At 44.5% G+C, this 25,743-nt stretch overlaps 1 protein-coding gene across 3 annotated transcripts in view; it reads left to right on the top strand.

The window, feature by feature from the left end:
- The window catches only part of MACROD2 (mono-ADP ribosylhydrolase 2), a 2,798,553-nt gene extending 2,773,275 nt beyond the window's left edge, over positions 1-25,278 (top strand). The window contains exon 21 of one of the 3 annotated variants that reach the window (XM_073672205.1): positions 24,839-25,278. In XM_073672205.1, the coding sequence (XP_073528306.1) occupies positions 24,839-24,858 (20 nt within the window). In that variant the 3' untranslated portion in view covers positions 24,859-25,278. Of the gene's footprint in view, positions 1-20,808; positions 20,830-24,838 lie in introns of those variants that run through there. The other 2 variants (XM_073672203.1, XM_073672204.1) reach the window with 2 other exon arrangements.
- The last annotated feature ends 465 nt before the right edge of the window (positions 25,279-25,743 follow it).

The raw sequence follows: 25,743 nt of genomic DNA, 5'->3' as shown, positions 1-25,743 counted from the left end.
TCCGTGTCGTTACAGCTGCTGCCCTGCACCATCACCCCCATCCACCGCATACACTGCCCTGAGGCTATACTCCTCCCGTGGGGAGTTATGCTACGCTCTGCTGCACCCACAACACCAGCCTCAGCGGTCTGCCCTGCAGCGGCGGTTCACTCTGACCGCAATCCACGGGTGGCTTAGTCGGACATTTAAACCTCAAAACCACATAAATAGTTCCACTACTGGTTTGACCGCCCTGAGCCACGGAACCGGGTCGCCGCCACGGAGACTACGACCACCAGCATCCACCAAAAAGGGTCCGGCTCCGAATGTCCCAAGGCCCAGGGGGCGCGTCAGAACATTTTCATCACCTTTCATAACCAACAATGGGACAAGGCAGGGATGTCCTCTGTCCCCTCTCTTATACATCCTAGTGACGGAGCACCTGCTCTCATCAATTCGCCATAACCCCAATATTAGGTGGATTGAGGTGGGAGGCACCGAGTACAAGTGCTCTCTATTTGCTGATGATGTCCTAGTATATATCACTCAATCACATATATCCATCCATGCTGTTATGGCTGAAATAGATCACTTTGTTACATGGTCAAATTTTAAAATCAATGCAGCGAAGTCTGAGGCCCTCGATGTCTCCCTCCCCAAATCCATACAGGATTCCATCCAGTCCAACTTTCCCTTTGTCTGGCCCTCACAGGGTATCAAATTCTTAGGAATTCCTATTCATAGAGACCTCTCTTGTCTATGTTATCTTAATTTTGGGCCCTTTATTGAACAACTCCATACAGACCACGGTTGGCAAGTTAGAACTGTAAGATTCACTACGTGAACCACAGATGTTTTGTGGAAAAGCACATGTACACTGTGTTCCAAATTATTATGCAAAAAGTGTTTAGGAGTGATAAGGGGAGAATATGTTTGTTTGTCTGTTAAACTCATTGATGGTGATGTGTGTCAGGGCTCTTTATATCACTGTAAGCAATTGCAGACACCTGTGCTAATTAGTTTGGCAGGTGTGTCCAATGAACGGCAAGACTACTTAAGAAGGCTGTCCCACATTATTAAGCAGCCTACATTTTCTGCCAAAATGGGAAAGAAAAAGGATGTGTCGGCTGCTGAGAAGCAACAAATTGTGGAGTGTTTAGGTCAAGGCATGACTACAATCAACATTGTGCGATGATCAGGATGAAGTGTATGTAGCTGATTCACAGTACACACGTGTGCGTGCTGATAAGGGCAAATTGAGGACTCTTTCCTACAGGCAATTACGTCAGGTTAAAAGAGCAGCGGCAAAAAAGCCTTGTCATAGCAGCAGACAAGTTTTTGAAGCTGCTGGTGCCTCCAACGTCCCCCGAACAACAAGATGCAGGGTCCTTCAGAGGTTTGCAGCTGTGCATACGCCATCCTGTCGACCTCCTCTATCCACTGCACACAAGCAGAAACGGCTCCAGTGGGCCAAACAATACACGAAGACTGACTTCAAAACTGTTTTGTTCACGGATGAGTGCCATGCAATGCTTGATGGTCCAGATGGATGGAGTGGAGGATGGCTGGTTGATGGACACTCCACGCAAACACGGCTACAGCGCCAACGAGGAGGTGGAGTAATGTTTTGGGCTGGATTCATGGGGAGAGAGATTGTCGGCCCCTTTAGGATCCCTGAAGGGGTAAAGATGAACTCCATAATGTATGTGGAGTTTCTCAAACAGCACTTCCTGCTATGGTTCAAGAAGAAGAACCGTGTATTCCACAGCAACATCATTTTCATGCATGATAATGCACCGTCTCATGCTGCACATAACACATCTGCATCTCTGGCTGATATGGGCATAAAAGGGGACAAACTTATGGTGTGACCCCATGCTCCCCTGACCTCTACCCCATTCAGAACCTCTGGAGCATCATCAAAAGGAATGTCTATGATGGCGGGAGGCAGTTCACATCTAAGCAACAGCTCTGGGAGGGTATTCTGTCCTCATGCAAAACAATTGAAGCAGAAACCATCCAAAACCTGACAAATTCAATGGATGAGAGAGTTCAGAAGCTCCTTTCAAACAAGGGGTCCTATGTGTAAATGTAACATAACCTAGAATAAAGTTTTGAGTTGAAAACTGTTTGATTTCAGTTTCTAATAACCTGCTAATGCTTATAATTTCAAAAATGACAATTTTTTTGGCCTTTATTAAAATGAAAAGGTTGATCGAAGAGTGTGGAGGATCTAAGAGTGTGGCAACCCAGTAGTCAGGATTACTTCGAATTCTGACAATCTGAGGGTCATGTTGCAGGTAGTGCAGCAAGAAGGCACTTATGTGTCTTGCGCATCTGGGAGCCCCAAAATTATTTTCCAGGCTAGATGCAGCTAAAAATTATTATTAATTTTAAATCTGGTGGAGCTTAGTATAGATGGCCTAATAGAATCAGTACTGCACACTGCTACAAAGCCCAAATTATTTTCCAGCCAAGATACAGATAAACATGATTAGTAATTTGAAAGCTTAAAACGGTTGGTGAGGTGATTTTAACCAATCATCAAGCTTTTACTCTCCCCAGGATGACACAGGGGTAGAAAAGTCGTTTCGGATCCATGATTTGTTCATCTTTATGAACGTGAGTCTGTCTACATTATCAGTGGTACATTATCAGTGGAGAGCCGCGTGCGCTTATATGTCAGCACACCACCAGCAGCGCTGAACACACGTTCAGACAGAACGCTGGCTGCGGGGCATGACAAGATCTCCAAGGCGTAAGTGGCGAGCTACGGCCATTTATCCAGATTGGAAGCCCAAAAAGAGCAAGGGTCCAGTGACACAGTCATGGCTTCAATGTTTACTTGGAGATACTCCTGTGCCATCGTCTCTAGGCGTTGACTATGTGTCAGACTTCTTGTCTCCTGTGGCCTTGCAAAGGATGGGCTAAAAAAGTGGTGAAATGATTCCGCAAAATTGATGTTACCAGCAGATACTGTGTTTCTGTTACGGTTTGAGTGCTGAACACTCGACGGTCCCACGGTTGGCAAGTTGGAACTGTGAGATTCACTACGTGCACCACTGGTGTTTTGTGGAAAAGCACATGTAAGATTCTGCAACAGTCTCTGCTGATACTCCTGCATGCGTACATCCCTTTCTATGGCAGGAATAATTTCTGCAAATTTACTTTTGTACCGGGCATCTAACAGTGTGGCAACGCAGTAGTCAGGATTATTTCTAATTCTCACAATTCGAGGGTCATGTTGCAGGTAGTGCAGCAAGAAGGCACTCATGTGTCTTGCGCATCCAGGAGCACCAAGTCCCTGTTGTGTTGATGGCGAGGTAACAATCATGCTTCCTTCCTCTGTCCTCTCCCCCCAACCTCGCACAACAGAAATGTGATCAAGGTCTCCCTCATCTGATGAGTCTTCCATCAGTTCGTCCTCCACTTCTTCCTGGTCTCCTGCACCATCCTCTCTAGTTTGGCTGCTACCATGCGCCCTGGTAAAACCATCTCCCCCACCCTCACATGCCTGCCGCCTTGGTGCTGCCGACCATCTGGACTTGGCAGATGTTAGCCCTTCCGCATACAACTCCTCCTCCTCTACTTCCTCCACCTCCTCTTGTGCCACCACCTGACTCCGAATTCTGTTTAACATATGCTCCAGCATGTAAATCACCGGAATAGTTTTGCTGATAATGGCATCGTCAGCACTAAACATCTTCGTCGCCATTTCAAAACTGTGCAGAAGGGTGCATAGGTCCCTGATCTGAGACCACTCCTCCAGCGTGATTTGCCCCACCCCTGGATCTCGTTGGCCCAGGCTATACGTCAGAACGTATTGCACCAGGGCTTGTCGGTGCTGCCACAGTCGCTGCAACATGTGCAGAGTTGAATTCCACCGGGTAGGCACATCGCATTTTAGCCGGTGAAGTGGCAGGCCCAACGACTTCTGTAGAGATGTAAGTCGCTGAGCTGCGGGATGCGAACGGCGGAAGTGAGCACACAGCGACCTTGCCCTCTGCAGAAGGCCATCTAGTCCGGTATAGTGGGCTAAAAATTGCTGGACAACCAGGTTCAACACGTGAGCCATACAAGGCACGTGTGTGACATTGCCCCGGCGAAGGGCCGCACCCAGGTTTGCAGCATTGTCGCACACGGCCTTCCCTGGTTTCAGGTCCAGTGGAGACAACCATTCATGAAATTGGTTCGCCAGAGCTGACCACAACTCCTCAGCTGTGTGACTCACATTTCCCAGACATTTCAAAGTGAAAACTGCCTGATGACGTTGAGCCCTACTGCCAGCATAGTAAGGAGGTGTGCAGGATCCCTTCTGCGCAGTTAGAAAGCTTGTGGCATGACCAGACAGGCTTTGGGTGCAGGTGGAGGACCGAGAGGAGGTTGAGGAGGCAGAAGCAGTGGAGGGACTTTGAGATAAAGAGGATTGACGCACAACTCGTGGGGAGGGCAAGACTTGGACAGCAGCCCCTTGTCCTGCTGTCACCATAGTTACCCAGTGCCCAGTCAGCGACATGTAACGCCCCTGTCCATGCCTACTCGTCCAAGTGTCTGTGGTGAAATGCACCCTGTCACACACAGAGTTTCTCAAAGAAGCGGTGATGTTGTGTGCGACATGCTGGTGGAGCGCAGGCACACCTTTCTTTGAGAAGTAGTGCCGACTGGGCATCTGGTACTGGGGCACTGCGACGGACATAAGGTCTCGAAAATCCTCTGTGTCCACCAGGCGGAAAGGCAGCATTTCTGTAGCCAAGAGCTTGCAGATGGTGAAATTCAACCTCTTAGCTTTCTCATGGCTAGGAGGAAATGGTCTTTTACTTGTCCACATCTGAGGGACCGAGGGCTGGCTGTTGTGCTTAGACGGGGTTGATAAGGGTGTCCCCGGCAAACTGCCAGTCTGTGAGGAAGATGCAGGCGGACATGTTAGGTTGCCTTGATCCAAAGGTGGTGCTATCGATGTCGGAAAGCTCTCAACACCAGCTGGTGTTACCACCTCCAAAGAAAATGATGACCTGCCAATCACGCTGGCTGTTGCGGGTAAAGAGGTGGCAGGTCTGCGTCCCAAAACAGGTGTGACTGCTGTCCCCCCAGTCACAGAGGATGAAGAGGCCGCAGATGCACAAGATGGGGCAGATGGTGGTTGGCCCGGCCGGCTAGGCCGCATTGTAGCACAGTGAGCTTCCCACTGCAACTTATGCTTCATATCCATGTGCCGGTTCATGCATGAAGTACTCAAACTATGTATTTTTTGGCCTCTACTTAGCTTTTGCTGACAAATGTTACAGATAACACGAGTTGAGTCATCTTTATCGATCTGAAAAAATGCCCAGGCTATGCAAGGCTTAGCACCCATGCGACCTGAAGAGCCACTACGACTTGTGGTCAGAGGCAGATTTATGTTTGAGGATGCAGTTGTTGACGTGCTTCCAGTACTACGTCTCTGTCCAGGAAGGCGCAACCTGACCTCGTCGTCACTAGCATCCTCCTCCACCTCCTCTGCTGACCTCATCTCTTGGCTGACTGTGGGTTGACAGTAAGTGGGATCTCCAACCTCGTCATCATCACCCTGTGTGTTATCACACCCGTCGTCCTCAGAGCCAACCTCTTCCTGCCCTGACAAAAAACTAAAGTTGTCGCTCCAATCAGGTATTTGAGTCTCATCATCGTCTTCCTCATTGTCTCCACGAACAGGAGTTACAGTTTGGGAACGAGGGTCTACATTATCGTCAGAACCTTCTGCGTCTGGTCCTGGATCCGACTCATAAAGATTCTGGGCATCAGTGCAGATCATTTCCTCATCTGGATTCACAGAAGCGCTGGAGCCGACCTCTGATTCCCAGGTTATAGTATGAGTAAACAGCTCTGCAGACTCAACCATCTGTTCTAGCTCATACTCAGACGGGCAGCTGGAGATTTGGGAGCTGTGAGGAAGCAAGTGCGATTGGGGTGACACCTCTGAGGACTGGAGTATTTGTGATGTTGAAGTTGATGTGGAGGAGAGCCCACTTAAAGGAGCACTTGATATCCGTTGAAGCACCTGCTGTTTTTGTGCCTCATCTGGAATTTGTAGCGATTGGCGTGGCCGTAAAAAAGGGATCTTATCACATTGTCGGCTAAAAGAAGTAGACATTTTAGTTTGGCTGCAAGATGGTCTTTCTTCTGCAGATGTTACTGTTGCTTTAACACCTACCCCACGGACACAACCTTTTTTCCCCTTCCCAACACGCCTATTCCCCTTTCCACCAGCAGCAGGCCTTTTTCCACTCATTTTGGTGGTTAACTAATTCACAACTCTGGAGTTGTTTGCACAAAAAAACAATGGATGGGAACCGAGCAGAGCTGAGTGGCCAAACTGTGGTATTAGGCCAAAACTATCGTCTGGGTTAGATGCAGAAAAAAATTATATTCAATTTGCAACCTGATGGAGGTCAGTATAGATGGACTAATAGAACAAGTCCCACACACTGCTAGAAGGCCAAATATTTTTTCAGAGCTAGATGCAGTTAAAAATTATTTTTAATTTGCAACCTGATGGAGGTCAGTATAGATGGACTAATAGAACAAGTCCCACACACTGCTAGAAGGCCAAATATTTTTTCAGAGCTAGATGCAGGTAAAAATTATTTTTAATTTGCAACCTGATGGAGGTCAGTATAGATGAACTAATAGAACAAGTCCCACACACTGTTAGAAGGCCAAATATTTTTTCAGAGCTAGATGCAGATAAAAATTATTTTTAATTTGCAACCTGATGGAGGTCAGTATAGATGGACTAATAGAACAAGTCCCACACACTGCTAGAAGGCCAAATATTTTTTCAGAGCTAGATGCAGATAAAAAATATTTTAATTTGCACCCTGATGGAGGTCAGTATAGATGGACTAATAGAACAAGTCCCACACACTGCTAGAAGGCCAAATATTTTTTCAGAGCTAGATGCAGAAAAAAATTCTATTCAATTTGCAACCTGATGGAGGTCAGTATAGATGGACTAATAGAACAAGTCCCACGCACTGCTAGAAGCCCAAATATTTTTTCAGAGCTAGATGCAGACAAAAAATTATTTTTAATTTGCAACATGATGGAGGTCAGTATAGATGGACTAATAGAACAAGTCCCACACACTGCTAGAAGCCCAAATATTTTTTCAGAGCTAGATGCAGATAAAAATTATTTTTAATTTGCAACCTGATGGAGGTCAGTATAGATGGACTAATAGACCAAGTCCCACACACTGCTAGAAGCCCAAATATTTTATCAGAGCTAGATGCAGAAAAAAAATATTTTTAATTTTCAACCTGATGGAGGTCAGTATAGATGGAGTAATAGACCAAGTCCCACACACTGCTAGAAGCCCAAATATTTTTTCAGAGCTAGATGCATATAAAAATTATTTTTAATTTGCAACCTGATGGAGGTCAGTATGCATGGACTAATAGAACAAGTCCCACACACTGCTAGAAGGGCAAATATTTTTTCAGAGCTAGATGCAGATAAAAAATATTTTTAATTTGCAACCTGATGGAGGTCAGTATATATGGACTAATAGACCAAGTCCCACACACTGCTAGAAGGCCAAATATTTTTTCAGAGCTAGATGCAGAAAAAAATTATATTCATTTTGCAACCTGATTGAGGTCAGTATAGATGGACTAATAGAACAAGTCCCACACACTGCTAGAAGGGCAAATATTTTTTCAGAGCTAGATGCAGACAAAAAATTATTTTTAATTTGCAACCTGATGGAGGTCAGTATAGATGGACTAATAGAACAAGTCCCATACACTGCTAGAAGGCCAAATATTTTTTCAAAGCTAGATGCAGATAAAAATTATTTTTAATTTGCAACCTGATGGAGGTCAGTATAGATGGACTAATAGAACAAGTCCCACACACTGCTAGAAGGCCAAATATAGATGCAGATAAAAATTATTTTTAATTTGCAACCTGATGGAGGTCAGTATAGATGGACTAATAGAACAAGTCCCACACACTGCTAGAAGCCCAAATATTTTTTCAGAACTAGATGCAGAAAAAAATTATATTCAATTTGCAACCTGATGGAGGTCAGTATAGATGGACTAATAGAATGATGCTATGCCCAAAAGGTTTTACTTCACTAGGTGCAGTAAAAAAATTGGTATTGTATACACAGGTGGTGTAGCTTGCAACACAGATAGGCTACTCCACTGACTAACACACTCTGCAATAGGCCAAAAAGGATTAGCTTTGCTAGATTTAGCCAAATGCTGTGAAAAAAACTTGCACAGCACTGGCACAGACCTGCCTGGCAAAAACTGATAGGAACTGATCTAACTTAGTCCTGAAAAGGACTGCAATAACAATTAGTCTTTACTCCCAACTTATCTATTTAAGAGCACAGACCTGCCTGATAAAAGTCGTAGGAAATGCTGTAACCTAGTCCTTAAAAGGACTGCAATCACAACTATTCCCTACTCCCAAGCTATCTGTAGATGTGTGCGAAAATTGGCTTGAAATTAACAAGGTATAGCGCACACAGCAACAGCGGTGCCGTCTAACACGCAGCTGCAGCAGTGAGAAAATGGTGGCAACGGGGAAAATGGCTGGGTCTTATAGGGCAAGGACATGTGACATACGCTGCCAATGACACATGCCCTTGCTTGTGTGAAAAAAAGCACTTCGCTCCGTTTGTGCGCTGCTGATAGGCTGACAGATTGCACCTCCCTACTGTAAATGCGGGAAAGAGAAAAAAAAAATGGAGATCTTCATTATTCCTGCAGAGATCCATCCCCTGCCCCTCCCCCCGCCCCGCTGTACACTCAAACTGCGTATTAACATTCATTTTCAGCATTACTGAGAAAAAATCCAGTTATGATTTTGGTGCACGAACAGTTATCGAACATAACCTCGAACAGCTGAATTTTTTTCAAATCGTTCGTGTTCGCCGAACGGCTCGAACACCGCCCAAAACAGCTCAAATTTGAGATTGGCGAACAGTTCGAGTCGAACAACGCTCATCTCTAGTCTTGAGTAGTGTTGAGCCACCCCCGTAGTGTTCGAGTTCGGTTCGGTTCGTCGAACACCCGTGTGTTCGCAGAACTGTTCGTCGAACACCTTCGAACACCGTTAAAACCAATGGCAGGCAAACAAAAACACATAGAAACACATAGAAAACACCTTCAAAGGTGTCCAAAAGCTGACAAACTGCTCAGAAGACACAACTAACACATGGAAAAGTGACAAGTACATATAGTCATGAGAAAAGAAAAGAGGTGGAGGAGTAAAAGGAGGGGGAGACACAGATATAGGCATGTCATGCCCTTCTAAAATCCAAAAAGTGAGAAGCCGACACGTTCAGTCCGCTCCTGCCCGTGCCACCTCCGTGTCGCCGGGTTTGTGCCAGAGCCGCGGTGAACCCTGACGGCCAGCCCCCCTCTCCCAATACTGGTGCCTGTCCGCTGGTGGGTCGAGCGAGCCCCCCTGTGGTGGAGGCAGCTCTAAGCTTTTTAATTTAAATTGTCTCTCTAATTTGAATGAATACAATTTAAATCCATTTACAAGGATCTATTGGAGGGCAAGTCTCATGCCAGCAGCCGCGTAATTCCAGCTCCAGTAGCGTCCACTAAAGCTGCTGCAGTTAAAAAGCTTTTATAAGGATCGAGCTCGGCTGTCCACCGCAAGGCATCCTACTGCCAGTCCCAGCCCCTATGCCTTGGGGTGCCTCCTGATGCTCTTCACTGAGTATCCCGTGGTCCCGAAGCATTTCCTTTGAAAAAATTAAGTGTCCAAACTACAGGTGGTGTAGCTTGCTTAACAGCCGGGATAATCCGCTGACTAGCAGACACTGCTACTAGGCACAAAGTATTTCCTGGGCTAGATGCAGTTAAAAATTTGTAAGTAGATACACTCGTTGGATGCTGAGAAAGCATTCCATAGAGTCTCCTGGCACGCCATATATGATTCTCTTAAAAAGCTTGGGGTAGGGGTCTAGGGGACCCTTTTATAGCCAAAATCACGGCCCTGTATCACAATACGTCACCTAGGCTGAAGATAAATGGAACTGTAGCACCCTGAGGGCTCGGTTGCTACAGACGTATTGCACCTCACCCAGAGGTGTGATATCTCACTCTCAGGTAAGGATGGAGTGTGGATCAGGACCCGACACCTGCATGCATTACACCACATTGCCGTGGGGCAGGGCGACCAATATGCCCCTGAGATGGGCACGACAGTCCCTGTCCCTGGCTGGAGTGGGGGGAGGGAACACTGAGGAAGGGGAACCCTGTAGTGCAGGAGCAGGGAGGAAGCAGTTCCTGGGTGCATTGAGAAGGGAGTATAAAAGGTGGGCACCATCTTAGTTCAGTGCAGAGAAGTCTGAGCAGAAGTGGCAGGGAGCAGGGGCTCTGCATGAGCTCTGCTCCGGAGGCGGGCCTAGTAACAGAGGCCCAGGCCTGCAAGAGGGAGAAGGAAGGAAGAGGAGCGGAGAAGGCTCCAGGAACGAGGAATGAAGGGATCCCAGGGGTGCGGACGGGCGAGTCGCCACCGCACGCCCAACTCCACCTGCGTGGAGGGGTCAGGCCAAAGGGGGAGACCGGTCCCCGAACTAGTGGAGGCAGGAAACGACCCTCAGCTAGAAACCGGAGGCTCTGACATTTTATGTGGCGCAGCCCCTCGCTACACCCGCTAGGAAGGCACCACATAGGGTCAGGGAAACTGGCGCCAAGTTTACCAAGAGGAGGCCCGAGGCAGCCGGACAGAAGTGTTTGTAAGAAAGGCCAGACAAAGGACACACAAAGGGGGTCCTGTGAAGCGCTCCAAAGTTATCTGGGAGTTGTCTGAGCCCCTCACCTGGTGAGCACAGTACGACGTGGGCAGCCGTTACCTGCAGACGTGGTCTGGATAATAAGAACTGTGAGTAAAGGCCCTGAACTGCATTACTGACTCCGTGTCGTTACTGCTGCTGCCCTGCACCATCACCCCCATCCTCCGCATACACTGCCCTGAGGCTATACTCCTCCCGTGGGGAGTTATGCTACGCTCTGCTGCACCCACAACACCAGCCTCAGCGGTCTGCCCTGTAGCGGCGGTTCACTCTGACCGCAATCCACGGGTGGCGTAGTCGGACATTTAAACATCAAAACCACATAAATAGTTCCGCCACTGGTTTGACCACCCTGAGCCACGGAACCGGGTCACCGCCACGAAGACTACAACCACCAGCATCCACCAAAAAGGGTCCGGCTCCGGGTGTCCCAAGGCCCAGGGGGTGCGTCAGAACATTTTCATCACCTTTCACAATCACCAATGGGACAAGGCAGGGATGTCCTCTGTCCCCTCTCTTATACATCCTAGTGACGGAGCACCTGCTCTCATCAATTCGCCATAACCCCAATATTAGGTGGATTGAGGTGGGAGGCACCGAGTACAAGTGCTCTCTATTTGCTGATGATGTCCTAGTATATATCACTCAATCACATATATCCATCCATGCTGTTATGGCTGAAATAGATCACTTTGTTACATGGTCAAATTTTAAAATCAATGCAGCGAAGTCTGAGGCCCTCGATGTCTCCCTCCCCAAATCCATATAGGATTCCATCCAGTCCAGCTTTCCCTTTGCCTGGCCCTCACAGGGTATCAAATACTTAGGAATTCCTATTCATAGAGACCTCTCCCATCTATGTTATCTTAATTTTGGGCCCTTTATTGAACAACTCCATACAGACCACGGTTGGCAAGTTAGAACTGTAAGATTCACTACGTGAACCACTGGTGTTTTGTGGAAAAGCACATGTACACTTCGTTCCAAATTATTATGCAAAAAGTGTTTAGGAGTGATAAGGGAAGAATTTGTTTGTTTGTCAGTTAAACTCATTGATGGTGATGTGTGTCAGGGCTCTTTATATCACTGTAAGCAATTGCAGACACCTGTGCTAATTAGTTTGGCAGCTGTGTCCAATGAAAGGCAAGACTACTTAAGAAGGCTGTCTCACATTATTAAGCAGCCTACATTTTCTGCCAAAATGGGAAAGAAAAAGGATGTGTCGGCTGCTGAGAAGCAACAAATTGTGGAGTGTTTAGGTCAAGGCATGACTACAATCAACATTGTGATGATCAGGATGAAGTGTCTTGGCAATCAAGAAGTATGTAGCTGATTCACAGTACACATGTGTGCGTACTGATAAGGGCAAATTGAGGACTCTTTCCTACAGGCAATTACGTCAGGTTGAAAGAGCAGCGGCAAAAAAGCCTTGTCATAGCAGCAGACAAGTTTTTGAAGCTGCTTGTGCCTCCAACGTCCCCCGAACAACAAGATGCAGGGTCCTTCAGAGGTTTGCAGCTGTGCATACGCCATCCTGTCGACCTCCTCTATCCACTTCACACAAGCAGAAACGGCTCCAGTGGGCCAAACATTACATGAAGACTGATTTCAAAACTGTTTTGTTCACGGATGAGTGCCGTGCAGCGCTCGATGGTCCAGATGGATGGAGTGGAGGATGGCTGGTTGATGGACACCTCACGCAAACACGGCTACAGCGCCAACAAGGAGGAGGTGGAGTAATGTTTTGGGCTGGAATCATGGGGAGAGAGATTGTCGGCCCCTTTAGGATCCCTGAAGGCGCTAAAGATGAACTCCATAATGTATGTGGATTTTCTCAAACAGCACTTCCTGCCATGGTTCAAGAAGAAGAACCGTGTATTTCACAGCAAGATCATTTTTCTGCATGATAATGCACCATCTCATGCTGCACATAAAACATCTGCATCTCTGGCTGATATGGGCATAAAAGGGGACAAACTTATGGTGTGACCCCCATGCTCCCCTGACCTCTACCCCATTCAGAACCTTTGGAGCATCATTAAAAGGAGTGTCTATGATGGCGGGAGGCAGTTCACATCTAAGCAACAGCTCTGGGAGGGTATTCTGTCCTCATGCAAAACAACTGAAGCAGAAACCATCCAAAACCTGACAAATTCAATGGACGAGAGAGTTCAGAAGCTCCTTTCGAACAAGGGGTCCTATGTGAAAATGTAACATCACCTAGAATAAAGTTTTGAGTTGAAAACTGTTTGATTTCAGTTTCTAACAACCTGCTAATGCTTATAATTTCAAAAATGACCATTTTTTGGTCTTTATTAAAATGAAAAGGTTGATCGAAAAGTTTGGGGGATCTAAGAGTGTGGCAACCCAGTAGTCATGATTTCTTCGAATTCTGACAATATGAGGGTCATGCTGCAGGTAGTGCAGCAAGAAGGCACTTATGTGTCTTGCGCATCTCGGAGCCCCAAAATTATTTTCCGAGCTAAATGCAGCTAAAAATTATTATTAATTTTAAATCTGGTGAAGCTTTAGTATAGATGGCCTAATAGGATCAGTGCTGCACACTGCTACAAAGCCCAAATTATTTTCCAGTCAAGATACAGATAAACATGATTAGTAATTTTAAATCTGGTGGAGCTTATTATAGATGGCCTAATAGAATCAGTGCTGCACACTGCTACAAAGCCCAAATTATTTTCCAGCCAAGATACAGATAAACATGATTAGTAATTTGAAAGCTTAAAACGGTTGGTAGGGTGATTTTAACCAATCATCAAGCTTTTACTCTCCCCAGGATGACACAGGGGTAGAAAAGTCGTTTCGGATCCATGATTTGTTCATCTTTATGAACGTGAGTCTGTCTACATTATCAGTGGAGAGCCGCGTGCGCTTATCTGTCAGCACACCACCAGCAGCGCTGAACACACGTTCAGACAGAACGCTGGCTGCGGGGCATGACAAGATCTCCAAGGCGTAAGTGGCTAGCTCCGGCCATTTATCCAGATTGGAAGCCCAAAAAGAGCAAGGGTCCAGTGACACAGTCGTGGCTTCAATGTTTACTTGGAGATACTCCTGTACCATCGTCTCTAGGCGTTGACTATGTGTCAGACTTCTTGTCTCCTGTGGCCTTGCAAAGGATGGGCTAAAAAAGTGGTGAAATGATTCCGCAAAATTGATGTTACCAGCAGATACTGTGGTTCTGTTACGGTTTGAGTGCTGAACACTTGACGGTCCCACGGTTGGCAAGTTGGAACTGTGAGATTCACTACGTGCACCACTGGTATTTTGTGGAAAAGCACATGTAAGATTCTGCAACAGTCTCTGCTGATACTCCTGCATGCGTGCATCCCTTTCTATGGCAGGAATAATTTCTGCAAATTTACTTTTGTACCGGGGATCTAACAGTGTGGCAACCCAGTAGTCAGGATTATTTCTTATTCTCACAATTCGAGGGTCATGTTGCAGGTAGTGCAGCAAGAAGGCACTCATGTGTGTTGCGCATCCAGGAGCACCAAGTCCCTGTTGTGTTGGTGGCGAGGTAACAATCATGCTTCCTTCCTCTGTCCTCTCCCCCCAACCTCGCACAACAGAAATGTGATCAAGGTCTCCCTCATCTGATGAGTCTTCCATCAGTTCATCCTCCACTTCTTCCTGGGCTCCTGCACCTTCCTCACTAGTTTGGCTGCTACCATGCGCCCTGGTAAAACCATCTCCCCCACCCTCACATGCCTGCTGCCTTGGTGCTGCCGACCGTCTGGAACTTGCAGATGTTAGCCCTTCCGCATACAACTCCTCCTCCTCTACTTCCTCCACCTCCTCTTGTGCCACCACCTGACTCCGAATTCTGTTTAACATGTGCTCCAGCATGTAAATCACCGGAATAGTCATGCTGATAATGGCATCGTCAGCACTAAACATCTTCGTCGCCATTTCAAAACTGTGCAGAAGGGTGCATAGGTCCCTGATCTGAGACCACTCCTCCAGCGTGATTTGCCCCACCTCTGAATCTCGTTGGCCCAGGCTATACGTCAGAACGTATTGCACCAGGGCTTGTCGGTGCTGCCACAGTCGCTGCAACATGTGCAGAGTTGAATTCCACCGGGTAGGCACATCGCATTTTAGCCGGTGAAGTGGCAGGCCCAACGACTTCTGTAGAGATGTAAGTCGCTGAGCTGCGGGATGCGAACGGCGGAAGTGAGCACACAGCGACCGTGCCCTCTGCAGAAGGCCATCTAGTCTGGGATAGTGGGCTAAAAATTGCTGGACAACCAGGTTCAACACGTGAGCCATACAAGGCACGTGTGTGACATTGCCCCGGCGAAGGGCCGCACCCAGGTTTGCAGCATTGTCGCACACGGCCATCCCTGGTTTCAGGTCCAGTGGAGACAACCATTCATGAAATTGGTTCTCCAGAGCTGACCACAACTCCTCAGCTGTGTGACTCACATTTCCCAGACATTTCAATGTAAAAACCGCCTGATGACGTTGGGCCCTACTGCCAGCATAGTAAGGAGGTGTGCAGGATCCCTTCTGCGCAGTTAGAAAGCTTGTGGCATGACCAGACAGGCTTTGGGTGCAGGTGGAAGACCGAGAGGAGGTTGAGGAGGCAGAAGCAGTGGAGGAACTTTGACATAAAGAGGATTGACGCACAACTCGTGGGGACGGCAAGACTTGGACAGCAGCCCCTTGTCCTGCTGTCACCATAGTTACCCAGTGCCCAGTCAGCGACATGTAACGCCCCTGTCCATGCCTACTCGTCCAAGTGTCTGTGGTGAAATGCACCCTGTCACACACAGAGTTTCTCAAAGAAGCGGTGATGTTGTGTGCGACATGCTGGTGGAGCGCAGGCACACCTTTCTTTGAGAAGTAGTGCCGACTGGGCATCTGGTACTGGGGCACTGCGACGGACATAAGGTCTCGAAAATCCTCTGTGTCCACCAGGCGGAAAGGCAGCATTTCTGTAGCCAAGAGCTTGCAGATGGTGAAATTCAACCTCTTAGCTTTCTCATGGCTAGGAGGAAATGGTCTTTTACTTGTCCACATCTGAGGGACCGAGGGCTGGCTATTGTGCTTAGACGGGGTTGATAAGGGTGTCCCCGGCAAACTGCCAGTCTGTGAGGAAGATGCAGGCGGACATGTTAGGTTGCCTTGATCCAAAGGTGGTGCTATCGATGTCGGACAGCGCTCAACACCAGCTGGTGTTACCACCTCCAAAGAAAATGATGACCTGCCAATCACGCTGGCTGTTGCGGGTAAAGAGGTGGCAGGTCTGCGCCCCAAAACAGGTGTGACTGCTGTCCCCCCAGTCACAGAGGATGAAGAGGCCGCGGATGCACAAGATATGGCAGACGGTGGTTGGCCCGGCCGGCTAGGCCGCATTGTAGCACACTGAGCTTCCCACTGCAACTTATGCTTCATGTCCATGTGCCGGTTCATGCATGAAGTACTCAAACTATGTATTTTTTGGCCTCTACTTAGCTTTTGCTGACAAATATTACAGATAACACGAGTTGAGTCATCTTTATCGATCTGAAAAAATGCCCAGGCTATGCAAGGCTTAGCACCCATGCGACCTGAAGAGCCACCACGACTTGTGGTGAGAGGCAGAGTTGTGTTTGAGGATGCAGTTGTTGACGTGCTTCCAGTACTACGTCTCTGTCCAGGAAGGCGCAACCTGACCTCGTCGTCACTAGCATCTTCCTCCACCTCCTCTGCTGACCTCATCTCTTGGCTGACTGTGGGTTGACAGTAAGTGGGATCTCCAGCCTCATCATCATCACCCTGTCCGTTATCACACCCGTCGTCCTCAGAGCCAACCTGTTCCTGCCCTGACAAAAAACTAAAGTTGTCGCTCCAATCAGGTATTTGAGTCTTATCATCGTCTTCCTCATTGTCTCCACCAACAGGAGTTACAGTTTGGGAATGAGGGTCTACATTATGGTCAGAACCTTCTGCGTCTGGTCCTGGATCCGACTCACAAAGAGTCTGGGCATCAGTGCAGATCATTTCCTCGTCTGGATTCACAGAAGCGCTGGAGTCGACCTCTGATTCCCAGGCTATAGTATGAGTAAACAGCTCTGCAGACTCAACCATCTGTTCTACCTCATACTCAGACGGGCAGCTGGAGATTTGGGAGCTGTGAGGAAGCAAGTGCGATTGGGGTGACACCTTTGAGGACTGGAGTATTTGTGATGTTGAAGTTGATGTGGAGGAGAGCCCACTTAAAGGAGCACTTGATATCCGTTGAAGCACCTGCTGTTTTTGTGCCTCATCTGGAATTTGTAGCGATTGGCGTGGCCGTAAGAAAGGGATCTTATCACATTGTCCGCTAAAAGAAGTAGACATTTTAGTTTGGCTGGAAGATGGTCTTTCTTCTGCAGATGTTACTGTTGCTTTAACACCTACCCCACGGACACAACCTTTTTTCCCCTTCCCAACACGCCTATTCCCCTTTCCACCAGCAGCAGGCCTTTTTCCACTCATTTTGGTGGTTAACTAATTCACAACTCTGGAGTTGTTTGCACAAAAAAACAATGGATGGGAACCGAGCAGAGCTGAGTGGCCAAACTGTGGTATTAGGCCAAAACTATTGGCTGGGTTAGATGCAGAAAAAAATTATATTCAATTTGCAACCTGATGGAGGTCTGTATAGATGGACTAATACAACAAGTCCCACACACAGCTAGAAGCCCAATATTTTTTCAGAGGTAGATGCAGAAAAAAATTATATTCAGTTTGCAACCTTATGGAGGTCAGTATAGATGGACTAATAGAACAAGTCCCACACACAGCTAGGAGGCCAAATATTTTTTCAGAGGTAGATGCAGAAAAAAATTATATTCAGTTTGCAACCTTATGGAGGTCAGTATAGATGGACTAATAGAACAAGTCCCACACACAGCTAGAAGGCCAAATATTTTTTCAGAGGTAGATGCAGAAAAAAATTATATTCAGTTTGCAACCTTATGGAGGTCAGTATAGATGGACTAATAGAACAAGTCCCACACACAGCTAGAAGGCCAAATATTTTTTCAGAGGTAGATGCAGAAAAAAATTATATTCAGTTTGCAACCTTATGGAGGTCAGTATAGATGGACTAATAGAACAAGTCCCACACACAGCTAGAAGTCCAATATTTTTTCAGAGCTAGATGCAGAAAAAAAATTATATTCAATTTGCAACCTGATGGAGGTCAGTATAGATGGACTAATAGAACAAGTCCCACACACAGCTAGAAGGCCAAATATTTTTTCAGAGGTAGATGCAGAAAAAAATTATATTCAGTTTGCAACCTTATGGAGGTCAGTATAGATGGACTAATAGAACAAGTCCCACACACAGCTAGAAGGCCAAATATTTTTTCAGAGGTAGATGCAGAAAAAAATTATATTCAGTTTGCAACCTTATGGAGGTCAGTATAGATGGACTAATAGAACAAGTCCCACACACAGCTAGAAGGCCAAATATTTTTTCAGAGGTAGATGCAGAAAAAAATTATATTCAGTTTGCAACCTTATGGAGGTCAGTATAGATGGACTAATAGAACAAGTCCCACACACAGCTAGAAGGCCAAATATTTTTTCAGAGGTAGATGCAGAAAAAAATATATTCAGTTTGCAACCTGATGGAGGTCTGTATAGATGGATTAATAGAACAAGTCCCACACACAGCTAGAAGCCCAATATTTTTTCAGAGGTAAATGAAGAAAAAAATATATGCAGTTTGCAACCTGATGGAGGTCAGTATAGATGGACTAGTACAACAAGTCCCACACACAGCTAGAAGCCCAATATTTTTTCAGAGCTAGATGCAGAAAAAAATTATATTCAATTTGCAACCTGATGGAGGTCAGTATAGATGGACTAATAGAATGATGCTATGCCCAAAAGATTTTACTTCACTAGGTGCAGTAAAAAAATTGGTATTCTATACACAGGTGGTATATCTTGCAACACAGATAGGCTACTCCACTGACTAACACACTCTGCAATAGGCCAAACAGGATTAGCTTTGCTAGATTCAGCCAAATGCTGTGAAAAAAACTTGCACAGCACTGGCACAGACCTGCCTGGCAAAAACTGATAGGAACTGATGTAACCTAGTCCTGAAAAGGACTCCAATTACAATTAGTCTTTACTCCCACAATCTATCTATTTAAGAGCACAGACCTGCCTGATAAAAGTCGTAGGAAATGCTGTAACCTAGTCCTTAAAAGGACTGCAATCACAACTATTCCCTACTCCCAAGCTATCTGTAGATTTGTGTGAAAATTGGCTTGAAATTAACAAGGTATAGCGCACACAGCAACAGCGGTGCCGTCTAACACGCAGCTGCAGCAGTGAGAAAATGGTGGCGACGGGGAAAATGGCTTGGTCTTATAGGGCAAGGACATGTGACATACACTGCCAATGACACATGCCCTTGCTTGTGTGAAAAAAAGCACTTCGCTCCGTGTGTGCGCTGCTGATAGGCTGACAGATTGCACCTCCCCACTGCAAATGCGGGAAAGAGAAAAAAAAATGGAGATATTCATTGTTCCTGCAGAGATCCATCCCCTGCCCCTCCCCCCACCCCGCTGTACACTCAAACTGCGTATTAACATTAATTTTCAGCATTACTGAGAAAAAATCCAGTTATGATTTTGGTGCACGAACAGTTATCGAACATAACCTCGAACAGCCGAATTTTTCTCAAATTGTTCGTGTTCGCCGAACGGCTCGAACACCGCCCAAAACAGCTCGAATTTAAGATTGGCGAACAGTTCGAGTAGAACAACGCTCATCTCTAGTCTTGAGACCCTCACTGTTCACTCAAAATGCACAGCTCGTGCTTGAGCGGGCACACAGGGCTGTGTACTAATTCAATAGAACCCTGGGCTTGCTCTCAAGCAGGACCTGTGCTGCTTCTTGTTTCTAGTTTCACAGCTTATTTTCAGATTTCCAGTCTGATAAAAGGTCTATCAGATGTTGTAGTTGTGAATCGCATCTGAAATCTACAGGCAGTTTTGAGATCTTTATATCAGGCATGCATTTTTTACCAATCAGCAGGGAATAAAAGAGTCTAAAACATTTTTTTTTCAAAAGTTTAGTTACTCTTTAAAGAAAATGACAGCTTTTTTGGTGTACAGTGCTCCTTATGATAAATGTTTGCATTGAATTGTAGTTTAAAAGGGTTGTTATCCATATGATAGGTCATCAATATAAGAGTGGTGGAGGTCCATCACCCGGTACCCCCACTAATCACTGGTTCTTTGCTCAACTGCCTGCCATACATAAATATATAGAACTGAGCTGCAAAGCTCCATTCAGTGGGTTGTGGTCTGCAGAACAGCTCCTATAATAAACCTGTAAGAAAAAACTTTGAAAAAGACAAATTCCCAGCCAGTACACAGCAGCAAAACCTAACATGAAAACAAAATGAGTAACTAAATAGCAATAGTACATGTAAATAATAAGTAGTGTACTTACTTAACACTATTTTGATAAAAAAAAATGTATAAGCCATCTCATCGTGATAAGGGCTACCCAATCAGGATGGTCCTATCTTCTACAGTAGTATGAAAATCTCACCTTGTGTCAGCCAACCTCAATATAGATGGGACAGAGCAGGACCTGGTACATACTGTTCAGACACCTGCCCATGGGAATCTATATAGATGAAATGCGTACAAGAAACTACAGCAAAACCAAAGAAATGAGCTGGAGCATAAGTTGACATATGTGCAATGTGTAGTAGCTCATTAACACTGTGGCAATTTAACTGAAAAAAAAACCTAAGATAAAAACAAAATATTGAGTAATTTGCATCAATTTTTTTTGCCAGCATCAGTAATTGTGGGCCAAATATGATGTATCGATGATGCAAAATGGATTACAACAAAATGATGAGTCTGTATTTTAAATGTAATCCAGATAAACCTGTTGATTTAGGGAGTTAAATACTTTTTGCCAGTTCCTGAGTATAGGCATTTTGAGTTCTTGGTTGCTCAAAATAACTGTATGAAACAGCGTTTTTTTTTATTTCAGCACTGGAGTGAGGCTATTAAGGTAAGTTCCCTGCTCCTCCCGCCCGCCATCTTCAGCTCTTCCTGGCGCCCCTCTTGATACACGCCCCCGAAAGTCAGAAGTAACTGTCACAAGCTCTCCATGCAAGTCTATAAGAGCCAGAATAAAGCTCTCATAGACTTGCTTTGAAAAGTGACCTCCGGCTCGCACAGCAAATACTGGGGCGAACTGGTAGGTCGCAAACTGCTGGAGATTGAGCGGAGTGGCGCAGATAAAAGGTGAAAGATGGTAGCCGGTAAGTATGAGAGTAGGGGCAGGGAACTTACATTGGTATCACCACTCCAGGGCTGCAATAAAAAAAATGCTGGAGTGGTGCTTTAATTATAGATTGAATTTGCCTATATAATTTATCCATAATTTAGTACCCCTTACCTACAAGCAGAGAGTATACTATTGTCACCAAATACACAATAAACTTTAAACTACTATTTCTTATTTTTGCTAATTAATGATCAGACTCCAAACAAAAAGATGTGCTCAGCACTCAGACTTATTCAGGAGTAGAATATGGTGCTATATATTGACAGCTCCCATAAATTTACCATATATATATATATATCACTGACTGGGCTGAATTTTAAATTTTATAAATATATATATATATATATATATATATATATATATATACAGTTATATGAAAAAGTTTGGGCACCCCTATTAATCTTAAGCTTAATGTTTTATAAAAATTGGTGTTTTTGCAACAGCTATTTCGGTTTGATATATGTAATAACTGTTGGACACAGTAATGTTTCTGCCTTGAAATGAGGTTTATTGTACTAACAGAAAATGTGCAATCTGCATTCAAACAAAATTTGACAGGTGCATAAGTATGGGCACCCTTATCATTTTCTTGTTTTAAATACTCCTACCTACTTTTTACTGACTTACTAAAGCACTTTTTTTGGTTTTGCAACCTCATTGAGCTTTTAACTTCATAGCCAGGTGTATGCAATCATGAGAAAAGCTACTTAAAGCGGCCACTTGCAAGTTGTTCTCCTGTTTGAATCTCCTCTGAAGAGTGGCATCATGGGCTCCTCAAAACAACTGTCAAACGATCTGAAAACAAAGATTATTCAACATAGTTGTTCAGGGGAAGGATACAAAAAGCTGTCTAAGAGATTTAACCTGTCAGTTTCCACTGTGAGGAACATAGTAAGGAAATGGAAGAACACAGGGACAGTTCTTGTTAAGGCCAGAAGTGGCAGGCCAAGAAAAACATCAGAAAGGCAGAGAAGAAGAATGGTGAGATCAGTCAAGGACAATCCTCAGACCACCTCCAGAGAGCTGCAGCATCAACTTGCTGGAGATGGTGTCACTGTGCATCGGTCAACTATACAACGCACTTTGCACAAGGAGAAGCTGTATGGGAGAGTGATGCGAAAGAAGCCGTTAATGCAAGCACGCCACAAACAGAGTCGGCTGAGGTATGCAAAAGCACATTTGGAGAAGCCAATTTCTTTTTGGAAGAAGGTCCTGTGGACTGATGAAACCAAGATTGAGTTGTTTGGTCATACAAAAAGGCGTTATGCATGGCGGCAAAAAAACACAGCATTCCAAGAAAAACACTTGCTACCCACAGTAAATTTTGGTGGAGGTTCCATCATGCTTTGGTGCTGTGTGGCCAATGCCGGCACCGGGAATCTTGTTAAAGTTGAGGGACGCATGGATTCCACTCAGTATCAGCAGATTCTTGACAATAATGTTCAAGAATCAGTGATAAAGTTGAAGTTACGCAGGGGATGGATCTTTCAGCAAGACAATGATCCAAAACACCACTCCAAATCTACTCAGGCATTCATGCAGAGGAACAATTACAATGCTCTGGGATGGCCATCCTAGTCCCCAGACGTGAATATCATTGAACATCTGTGGGATCATTTGAAGAGGGCTGTCCATGCTCGGCGACCATCAAACTTAACTGAACTGGAATTGTTTTGTAAAGAGGAATGGTCAAAAATACCTTCATCCAGGATCTAGGAACTCATTAAAAGCTACAGGAAGCGACTAGAGGCTGTTATTTTTGCAAAAGGAGGATCTACTAAATATTAATGTCACTTTTCTGGTGAGGTGCCCATACTTATGCACCTGTCAAATTTTGTTTGAATGCAGATTGCACATTTTCTGTTAGTACAATAAACCTCATTTCAAGGAAGAAACATTACTGTGTCCAACAGTTATTACATATATCAAACTGAAATAGCTGTTGCAAAAACACCAATTTTTACAAAACATTAAGCTTAAGATTAATAGGGGTGCCCAAACTTTTTCATATAACTGTATATATACATATATATATACATATACATCACTAACTGGGCTGAATTTTAAAATGCATCTCCGTAGGAAAATGACAAACAATTTAGACAGTTTAATCTGAAACGTGACTCTCTTCTCCTAAATCCCCTGGATTCTGGGAAACATGAAGTTCATGGCAGTTTTTATTGCCGTTGGCTCGAAACTGTCCAAATTAATTTGTGATCCGAGAACAGTAAAACAAAAAAGTGCAAAGTATATATTTTTTCAAACAGACTTTCCCTAAGGCGTTGTGTGATATATTTGTTTCAGCCATCGGTATATACAGTACCTTGATAAAACCTGATGGAGCTCAGATTTGGATTTCATTACTGGAAGAAGGCTTATACCGATAGCTATCAAATAATTGGTGTCTAAAAACATAATAAGCATAAATCATCTATTCACTTTATGGGTTATGGTGACCCTCCAACAAACTGAGCTTTTACATTACTTGTATCTGCTCTCATCTTTCTTCCTCCTCCTCTATCTCCCTCACTATGTCCTTCTCTATCTCCATAATCATGCGCATGTAGTCATCACATGCAGCCGCTACATTTACATACCATGTGCTGATCTTTTAGAAAAGCCTTCATATGCCTCTGTACGAAATCAGATGCATACAGAGGTAAAATATGAGCCCATAATGTCTGTGCATGATCAGTTATGCTACCATATAATTTAGAACTTGCATGGAACCAGGGGTGGACATATGATTGGTGCAACATGTGCAGTTGCACAGGGGCCCAAGAGGTAAGGGGGCCTGACACCCCTGCAAAGCAGGTGGAATTGTGCGTTATGATGAGCTATTGACTGCAAAGAGCCTATATTTTGTTCTTGCACAGGGCCTCTCTTCTATCTTTGTCCACTCCTGCTTGGAACCATATAATCATGTTCTTTAGACTCTAAGAATATTCTAATTTTAGTAGGTGATGGCATATCGCAAAAATGTGACAACGGTTAATGATCATTGTTGGTCTTGGACACCCACTGATCCTCAGAATAATAGGGTCTCATCACTGTTTCAAAGCAGTGACTGCCTGACATTCAGCTTGTTGGTCCCATTCACTTGAATTAAGTGACTGGCTGAGAATATCACTCTACAGAGGAAAAAAGAACCGGACTACAATGCTGAACCACAGATGAGGCCCATTAATTCTCAAGATTGTTGGGTGTTTCAGTGGTTGGACTCACAAAGATCATTAAGAGGTGGCATATTCTTCCATAACTTGGGCCGGTTTCACACATCCAACATTTATGGGTCATGTATGGACCTCGATGTGCGGACTAACCGCATGACATCGTTAATAGTCACGTAGGCTTATGTGAGGCTGTAGAGATTGGGTCAAGAGTCCAACCGTGGTCCATACTAGGACTGTGAGTTTTGGATATATGCGAATAACCCCTTAAAAACATTATTGAAAAGTTTAACTAAGAGTTGTTTTTCTCAACATCAGTTTCATGGACTTCCCCAGAACTTGTATAGTTAGATTTGTTCAGTTTCTCTAGAAAGAAAACATGTTTTCAGTGGTTATTCATAAAAAGGTTCATATGAAAAGGTTTGGAATTTTTTGAACTTTATACACTAGTCACAAATCTATAATTCAATGAAACATATGATTGGTAGTAATATCCACAAAGAAAAAGAATATTGTAAAAAACATGAAAAATAACTTGACATTTGTCTGTTTCCTTATAGCAGCTGCATCTGAGAAGTAGGAAGATAAAGGGATCAATGAAGCCGGATGACAGATGAGACTTCATTCCAATAGAGGACAAGACTGCGCTAGATTGTTGCTTTCAGGGCTAATGGTTATATGATAGGAGTATTACTTGATTTCACTTCTAATTATCATTTAAACAATATAAATTTGATGCATTATTTTCTTTTTGCTATTGCTTTTAGGTTTAGGTCCTCTTTTTCTTTACATTACATCCAAAGTAAAATGTATCTTTTGGATGATGATCCTTCATAAATTTAAGGTTCTGAAAGTTGATGTTAATGATTTACCTACTTTCAGCTTTATTTCAATCCTTCTTTTTTCAAATCCACTCAGTGATTTGGCTTTGCCACACGTCATTCATTGTTGACAGATACAATAATTAGTAGAGGCATCCTGTGAAATATCTTATGCTTCAATGGATAAACCTCATGGGTTTCCTAATGTGATTTTTACTCCTTTCTAAGTTAAAATCCACTAATACATGAAAACTAATAAAATGCACAATTGTTTGAACTGCAAGAATGTGTCACAGTCTTTATCAGCCCGTCTGGATGCAATTATGGAAAGTCTGGAGCCATTTTTCTGTGTTTTAGCTTTTTTTTAACAGTAAAAAAAACTAATCTTGTAATTCAATTGTGTACAGAGACATTACGAAAAATCTAGATTATCAGAAATCCCAATGGCATGGGCACCACCTGTATATTAAATGAGAGCTAATGAAAATACGTGTAAAAGATATGCTATTCAAAAAAAGAGGAAAGACGCATACAATTCTTAAATTTTAACAATCTAAATCTTTATTATGTATCAAAAGCCTAGGCAAGAGAAATACAGATATTTTAAAATGCGCCCATTGGTTATTATGACAACCAATATAATA

Source organism: Phyllobates terribilis, unplaced genomic scaffold (genome assembly GCF_046119375.1).
Source record: "Phyllobates terribilis strain yellow unplaced genomic scaffold, ASM4611937v1 Scaffold_3__8_contigs__length_932513732, whole genome shotgun sequence".
Classification (NCBI taxonomy): domain Eukaryota; kingdom Metazoa; phylum Chordata; class Amphibia; order Anura; family Dendrobatidae; genus Phyllobates; species Phyllobates terribilis.
The sequence above is the reverse complement of the archived record's forward strand: the minus strand, read 5'-3'. Positions and strand labels throughout refer to the sequence as shown.